Source organism: Geospiza fortis, unplaced genomic scaffold, assembly GCF_000277835.1.
Source record: "Geospiza fortis unplaced genomic scaffold, GeoFor_1.0 scaffold147, whole genome shotgun sequence".
In the NCBI taxonomy this organism is placed as follows: Eukaryota; Metazoa; Chordata; class Aves; order Passeriformes; family Thraupidae; genus Geospiza; species Geospiza fortis.
The window spans coordinates 1,429,490-1,438,262 of NW_005054372.1; the positions used below are offsets into that span (position 1 = coordinate 1,429,490).

Here is an 8,773-nt window from a genome sequence, read left to right on the forward strand (position 1 = left end):
CCTGGGTCTGTGCTGAAATACAATCCCTTGTTTCATTATCATAAAAGTAGTCACTCTAAATTGTTCCTGAATACAATAAATACAGCACAAGTAACACAGCACCTGCATAAATGAAAAAACTTAGCATCCAGCATGATTGTGGTATTTTCATGACACTGTTTCAGGTAAACAAAGCAGGGTAACTTGCAACTTGCTCGAAAATTAAATGGCAGGTTTGCCAAGACATGGTTACTTGTGCTAACAGTACAAATGATAGACAAGTTATTTTCTGTGAGGTCCTAGATTATGGTTTTTAAAACATGAGTTTGATTTAATGGTATTTTTACAGTCATTGAATAAAGGGAATTTGATTCAGGTTGTGGATGGGAGACAATGTGATCTCAGCACGTCAGAAGTGTCTGCCAGACAAAGCTAGGACGTGGATTTAGCTAAGTGTTTGTATACTAACTAATGTTCTTCCACCTAACTTCTTGACCTTCATCTCCCAAATTTATGCCATATGCTTGCTTGTGGTTTTGAGGTCTGTCACTACACTGATGACTTGGCAGGGTAATTAACAGCAGTACTGTGGTTCATTATTTCAGTCATGGTTATGTGCCCTGGTTCATGTGTCACCTTATTCTGTCAAAATAAACAGGTCTTTGGCAATAGCTGTCTGCACTGTGTGGTGTGATGGATCATCCTCAGAGGCTGTTTTTCAACAGTTGGTCAATGATGTTATATCTTTAAGTATGCCTATAAGTTTAGAAGAAGATTCCACCAGTCTTGTGACATGTCAAGGACGTGTCACGTTGACATGGCTGGGACAAGAAACCCTCTGAAGCTCGGTCACAATTAATCCTTTTTGTGCATTAGATGGTTTTGTGTTTCCTTTGGGATGCTCTTAACTGTGTTTTGAGGTGTAGGCTTTCTGCTCAGTGAAGCTATTTGTATACAAATGCGTCCCCATATGTTTTTCAGCCATAATGCTGGTATGTGCTGTTGATAGATCTTGGCAGCTGAGTATACAGGTCATAGAATATGTATGTGTCTTCTAGCTGAAGAAATAGCCCTTATGCAGGTGATAAAGACATGGGTTTTGAATAAGAAAATTCAACCTACTAGTTAGAATTTTGCAAAATTGATGTTTCTGCAACATGTAGCTACACATTTGTAATATACATGAATATAGTGTGTCTGTGTATATATATATATGTATGGGTACATATGAGGCCATAAAAGAAGTATTTTCAAATATCAGGCCCTTGAAGCACTTGCAGAGCAACTGCTATGTAATTTTCAGTACTATGTTTCTGTTTGAGCTGGTTGCCTTAAGCACCCTAAATTTTCAATGGAGATTCATTCAATGTGGACAGGAGTTTATGGGGTGTACTTCATCTTAAAAAAGTTACCTCAAACAGGCTGCATCAGTTTGGCACTAGAAATCTCTGTTTCTCTTAATTAACTAAAGAGGGAGTCTCCAGAGATGAGCTCAGTTGTGTCTAAAATTAGACCAGAGGAATCCCAGCCATATTGCTGACTTTGCTGCAGATTGCTGACTGAAATCTTCCATACACAGTACAAATTTTAGGTGTAATTTTCTGCTATTCTGTATCTTGATTAGTTACTTGCTCCTGTGTAAAATGAGGTTAACTTACTAGTAACTTTAAGCAGAGATTTTAACTTCTTGGGTTCCTTTTTTCTTTATTTAAGAAGTTCTTGTTTGGTGCATTCAGGTCCTGTTTAAGGTGAAAGGCACTAGAGAGCTGAGCTCTCATTTCAAACCTCAGCTGTGAAGTGAGTATTTAACATGCAGTTAGCATTGATTCCTGATTCCTGACCAGTCTCTTCCTCTGCCAGTCCCGAGCCAACGGTGCTACATCGGCAATGGCACAGATTACAGAGGGACAGCCAAGACAACCATCTCGGGACACAGCTGCTTGCCTTGGAATTCTGACCTGCTTTACCAAGAGCTTCATGTTGACAGCATTGGGAAAGCGGTGGAGCTTGGCCTGGGACCCTTCCCTTACTGCAGGTGAGGAAAGTTCTTGTTTGTCCTGCATTTGTACACATCCAGAGATGGATGTGGTGTGGAAATGAAGGGCCAGGGATCTCAAAGCAGGGTTCCCCTGTCTGAGGAAAGCTAGACTGACTTCAGTAATCAGCCAGACTGCCAAGAGTGATTGTACAGAAGACAAGATCTGGTAGAAAGGCTCAATCAATACCTGGGTCTGCTGAGAGAAGCTCAGACACAAAATAATGCTGGAAATTCCAGGTCCTTTTCTCCTGGGTAATCAGTTTTTTTTCCCAAATGAGACCATAATGCAAAACTTTTGACATTGTTCATTAATGCTTATCCAAAAGGAGAAATCAATGCACTAGCTAAATAGGAATGGCTAAATTTAACTTTTTATTCTTTGCTTGTGAAAGACATACCATAAAGAAATATTTTTAAAAGGGGCAAGTGATTTGAAAATGAAATATCAAAGCACTATATTTAAATAAGGTTGAAATGGGATGTCAATTTTTTTTTTTTTGATTTCTTACAAAGGAAAACTATTGTCAAAGAAGATATCCCAGTGTTTCAATTTTGATTGCACCACACAGTGATAAACTACATTTCTGCTGAAGTTTTCTATATGCAGTTAAGCTATATAGAAAATAGCTTGTGCTATGTAGGTTTGTGCCTTCTCCTCAGTCACCTTATGTTCTTCCCCCTGTTTCTGAGGTATCCATGAGCTCAATAGATATCCACAAATAAAGGAAATGGTTTTATTTAGAGAGAATATTTCTCATCCTGGAGATAAGCAAATGCTAAACCTGCCAAACTATAGATGATTCTCCATAAATTACTGGTTGATGCCTTTTGTTTGTTTGCTTGATTGCTTGATTGAAGATTTTGTTTGTTTGCTTGATTGCTTATTTATGTGTGTGTCTGTGTGTGTGTGTGTGTGTGTGTGTTTTTAATGGAACTTAGACCAGTAGTTCAGGAAAATCAGAATCTACTGCACTTCCTAATTTGTTTGGTGATGAAAAGCATGCATGCTGAAAGTAGCCCTTCTCTATCTAACACAAATTAACAATAAACAATTCCTACCCCATCCTTTAAACCCTCCCACCTTGATTTCCAGGGCTTGCTCCTCATGCAAACACTTCAGTATTTGATTTATGGTGTCCCAGCACAGTGTGGCAATTTACCTGGCACATACTTTGTGCTTTGATGAAACTTGAGCCTCTTGATTTACATCATTTATGCCCAATATTCACTTCCAGATTTGAAATGCAGAGAACAAAATGGTGTAGGAGCCGATGTGTTCATGTTCTGTAGAGCTGAGAAAAAAGCTTTTCACTTTTTTGTCAGCTTGTTACAATTTCTGGGGATATCTCTGCTGTACTATATAATCCTGCAGATATCTTCTTCTTCAAATAGTCTAATTTAGAAACATTGTTGGCGGAAGATGACTCAACCTGTGTTGCTTCTTCAGTTCTGAGAATTTGAAAGTGCTCTTATCTTTTTCTGAAGAGCAGTCAGATTGAAAAAGAAAAAATAATCGAAGTTGGTGCTTGTGATAAATCCAATTGAAATTAGAATTACTGCTTATCTGGAGCTCTGAACTACCTTGTCTATTCTTCTTGGTCTAATAAAGTCTCCCTATATTCTTGGAGGTGTAAGCTGGGCAGATTTCTGGTTACTTATAATGCACTGATAAAAACAGGCTGTACCACAGAGAAACCCTCATGGAATCAAACCAAAATCTGTTTAACACCAAGGTAATAAAGGGCAAAATGGTTTCCATTACTCCTTTTTCTTTTCCCAACCTTTCTGAGGAATACAATATTTTCTTGAAATAATCTCTCATTTCCTCAGACTCTCCAGGGAATGTGAACCTGAGATTTGCAAATTCATTTTTGCTAGCTATTCTTGTTATGGATTTTCTATGATTCTACCTGTGTTGGAATCTCCTTGCCTAAAAAATAACCTAAACCAGGAATCTCTCCCATGGGATTTAGTTCTGAAAATAGCTGAGCTGATACCTGTGAAAGCACTTCAGTGTGGGCTGTAGTTAAATGCTGTGAATGTGCTCATGCATCCAAATACTTGTAGGCAAATTTTACAGGTGTTCAGTCATGTCAGTATTTCATGTTCTAGAGAACCTTAGTCTTGGTTGGTTTTAAGATGAAGAATTATATTGAAAAGCTGCTCACCCTTGTAGGTGAGAACTTTGTCAGATGGCTCAAAATCTGAGAGCCCTGTCAGTGCTCTGCGTGGTGCAAGAGGAAAAAGAAAACCTTTGGGAAGCTTGGAACAACACTGTGGTTAATGCTTGTAATTCCCTCTTCCCCTGAATTCACCAGAAATCCAGATGATGATGATAAGCCCTGGTGTTACATCATGAAGGACAGCAGCTTGTCTTGGGAGTATTGTGACATTCCAAGTTGTGGTATGTAAAGGCTTTCTTAAAATCCATGTTATGAATGAATGAGGATTTATTGACACTACAACAAGGTTTCACTGTGTAATTTTGAATGCTTTACTGCTCCCAGAAGTGTTGAATATTTTACCGTTTCCAGTAAACAACAGGCTTTTTTTGCATTTTTGGAGTTGTGATACAGTCTGTGATTCTGGTCCTAAAATAGCAGCAGTGTCATACTACTGTTTTGGTCACAACCATCCCAATAGCCCCAAATTTTCTGCTAGAACATGCAAGGTACCAGAAATTACTGATGTTTTGTTAAAAATTTTCATCACCCTGGGAATTACAGGCCCAGAAAAGGGAGTGGACCTCTGTGAGCAATGAGAGGTCCGCATCCTGAAGATGTATGAGACGTAAAACACAAAGATTCTGGTAGTCTGAAGCCATATCCCTTTTTATCTCAGCAAGCAGGGAAAGGAGGCCACTAGTTCCAGACAAAGTAGACAGTTCTGCAAGCACCAAAAGACCATGTGGAAGAAGACATACAAAAAGAAGTTTTGTGAGACCTAGGATTGTTGGGGGATCTTCATCTCTGCCTGGATCTCACCCCTGGACAGCAGCTATATATATTGGAGCGAGTTTCTGTGGTGGCAGCCTGGTTCAGACCTGCTGGGTTGTGTCAGCAGCACACTGCTTTGCTAACAGGTAAGCTCACCCCTTAGTGTGACAGTGGGTCCTCACAACAAACCTGAACTGAAACAAAAAAGAAGATGAGATTATAAAAGAACAATGCCTCAAAAGGAATTTCTGTCAATTTGAATACTCGTCATGATCTGAAAAATGTCTTGGACTACTATAATCCCATAAACCCTTATCTTGTTCCTGAAGGAGTCTCAGAGAGTCTAAACACCCTGACTAAAGGAATAAGGTAAGGTGAAGCAGCACATAGAATGGGGCATTGCATGTACAAGAACCTGCAGGGGAACAGAAGTATTTATCTTCTTCTTGGTTACCTTTCTGAATGTTTATGCCTGTTTTGAGATATAACAGAGATGACTGTGCTCTCTGCTGTATTTTGCTCAGAAAGGCTGAGACAGCCAAGCAATGATTTATTGGAGATGATAAATTACTGTTGGTTGACACAAATAGAGTGGGCTGAGCTTTACAAAAAGCCCCATGGAAGAACTAAACTGTCAAACTTCTGAAGCTGATTTTCTTTTGTTTTCTCCTGTGGGACACTGGAGAAAATATTGAGTATAGAATGCTCTTACTTTATTCTAAATACTTAATTTTCTACAAATGTTCACCACTTTCCCTGATTTCAGTTTGATCACGTTGAAGGGAAAAATGTTACATCATTTGATGCCCATTGTTCCTTTGCATAGTAAAGAAGCCAAGAGAAACAGAAAACCTTTTGCCAGAATATAGACACTGATAGCTTTTAGAGCTAATAATACCACTGTGAATGCTATACTGAAGCATTTGGAGCTCAAGCCACAATGCATTTGTTTTTCAAATGTTGTGAAATAGCTACTAACTTTGGCAGCTGTTCAGGACATTTCCACCCACTTCCAGCTGGTCGTTTGGTACGTACAGATTTTCCATAATTACTGCATTGTAATCTGTGCTCTTCTGTTTGTTTAGTACCTCTGGTAGTCACAATTCCAACTGCTTTCCACTAGGCGACAATAGATACCTGTGCAGCTCAATTATTTCTTTTTTCTTTTCTGTAACCCCTCCTGTTTTATTTCTTTTCCTGAATGAACCATCTGTAAGTCCTAGTAGAACCATTCAGTACTTCTAAAATTATTCTAAATACTGTTCCAGAAAGTGAACTTCCACTGTTTTACAGGCCCAAAATTTGGTTTTCAAGGAGGTTGATTTACTACAGCAAAAATACTGAGAAAATCATGGCCTTACATATTAATTGAAGAACATTTTATTGTCATGTATTTCGGTACTACAGAATACACGTAGCCCTTTCCTTTGTTAACCTTAAGCACAGTTCTTGTAGCATCTCTCTGCATTGCAATTGCCCAGAATCTCTTTTCTCTGAGTCCATGGCTGCTGGTCATTGCTGTGCACTCAGTACTGGGGGAGGTTCTGTGCTGCTTTCGTACCTGATGGGCACAGAAATGCAACCAGGGAAACTGCAATGATGCAAACCACTCTGCATCTGTGCATGACATGTAACACCAGATATTTCCTTCTCCTGCACTGGGTAACAAAACACAGGAATGCTCCAATGTTGAAGAAACTTGCTAACTTCATTCATTGTAGACTTAGGCAGTTTGAATTGGTTTTAGAACAAGAGTGAAATGTGAATTCTGTTGCTTTCAAAGCTAGAGACTATATTGCCTTTCCTAAACACTTCCTGATTATTCCCAAATGTCTCTTACTTCCCAGTTGCTATACTTGTTGTTAATAGTTTTCTTTCCTAGGATGCTGGATATCAGAGGACTGTGGTCTTAAAGTAAAAAATTGATAGTTAGAAAAGATGGTATGAATTGCAATTACTGTGTTCTCCTCTGGCTGTGAAGTTTTCCATTAAATCCATGTGCTTTTGGGACTTCACCAGGTTGTATTTGATTCTGGACAACAGATTTGACATAGATAAGCAAATCTCATAACTGGTGATATCTTTTTGGTGGAAGCTTCCCAGATGTTCCTGAATTGTCAATGTGCCAGTACCTTTAAATCTTGGCCCATGCCTGTAATTTTTTTCAGGAGACTGTTTTCCTGGAGAAATGAGATATCCACCACTGACTCATCTTTTGATCCCTCCTTTCTTTCTGAGCAGTTTTTGTAATCATTGGCAAAGCTGAGTTTAAGTTGACTCAGCTGAGTTTCTAGAAGAGGTGTTTACATCCCCCAAAGATCCCTGTTAGCCAAGCAGCAGCTGGGCACAGTGCCTGTGCTGGCCTTTTCCTTCTTTCAAGAAGCAGCAGCCTTTAATTAGGCTAATCAGGACCCACAGAGCCTGGGTTTCACTGTAACACCTTTTTTTCTTGCCCTCTGTAGGCAGGAAACCTGGGAAACAGGTAAAGGCTTTATGAGAGGGTAAACAATAGACATGGTGGGAGGCTGAGGTTGTAATGGTTCATAGGATACCCAGCCACTGGAAAATCAGCTGCATTTGTCCTGCTAATCACAGAACTGCTTGTCTCTCTTTTGCATTACAGTCCACTAAAATCCACAATTCGAGTAGTTCTGGGTCAACAAATATTTAATAAAACAACTGATGTAACACAGACATTTGAGATAGAGAAATACATCTTGCATCCTCAGTATTCAGTGTTCAATCCTACCGAACATGACATTGGTGAGTATTTTTCTTCAGACAGATTTATTTTCCATTTACTCGACCTAGTTTCAAGCTGACATGGTCTGTTAGAAACTGCCTTTAGAGTGGAAAAATCATAGATGCCAGGAGAGGCTTTTGAATGCAGAGGGTTCTTAGTTCTACCAGAGTGATAACAGCATCTGAAGGCTAGACAAATTCAGATGAAAAATAAATTGCAAATTTTAAATAATTATGATAATTAGCCTTTGGAGCAATTTACCTAGATGTGTGGCAGATTGATCATCACTTCAAGTCTTTGTGAGATTAGGCATTTTTTCAACTGAACCAGAAGCTGTAGGCTTGATGCAGGAATTACTTGGTAAAATTCTATTGTCTGTATTGTATAAAGGATCTGACTAGATGAATGTAATAACCCCATCTGCTCTGAAAACCTGTGGTACTAAGAATCATTTTATACACTGAGATAGATTTAAAAATCAGCTGTCTTATCAGTCAGAAGTTAAATGCCCTTCTGATTGACCTTATAATATTAGTCAGAATGACAATGGAGCAGCAACTTATTTCTTATTTTCTGATCTGCTCTTGTGAAAGTTGTCACGTCACCCCAGGGCATCAAGCTGTGAGAGTACTTTGTCTGTGAGATTATTTAATAGCCTGACATTGGGAATATTTTAGGTCAGGCATGTACTGGCTTTTTTTTGGCTCACAGATGGTAAGTATTTTCTACTCTATAGCAAAAAGCATTCAAGTTCTGTGTTGGTGGGAACTCTGTCACAATGTACAAGGAGACAAACTGGATTTGTGACATTGCTCTGCTCTCAAATCTCCTGGTGAAAACCACCCATGAAGCTTTGAGATCTCATAGCTTTTTTAATTACTCTGAAATTAGGTAGGCATGCCTCACCAGTGGGCTATGACCAATTCTAGGGAGAGCTGAACATGGAGTGCCTAAGACAAGCCCAATTGCAAAAATAAATGAGAAAACAGAAACTGTGTTGTGGGGAGAAGATGCAGGTGCCTGTTCTGTCCAGTCAGTGATTTCTTCTGATGCAACAGAAGAGTTTTGTCCTGCTGA

The 8,773-nt window shown here is 39.1% G+C and overlaps 1 protein-coding gene across 1 annotated transcript in view; it reads left to right on the forward strand.

Annotated features, from left to right (window-relative positions):
* Positions 1-8,773, forward strand: part of HGFAC (HGF activator) — a 38,884-nt gene that overhangs the window by 25,015 nt on the left and 5,096 nt on the right. Inside the window, exons 8-11 of the mRNA XM_005424747.2 lie at positions 1,840-2,014; positions 4,336-4,421; positions 4,859-5,099; positions 7,577-7,716. Coding sequence (XP_005424804.1) covers positions 1,840-2,014; positions 4,336-4,421; positions 4,859-5,099; positions 7,577-7,716 — 642 coding nt within the window. The remainder of the gene's footprint in view (positions 1-1,839; positions 2,015-4,335; positions 4,422-4,858; positions 5,100-7,576; positions 7,717-8,773) is intronic.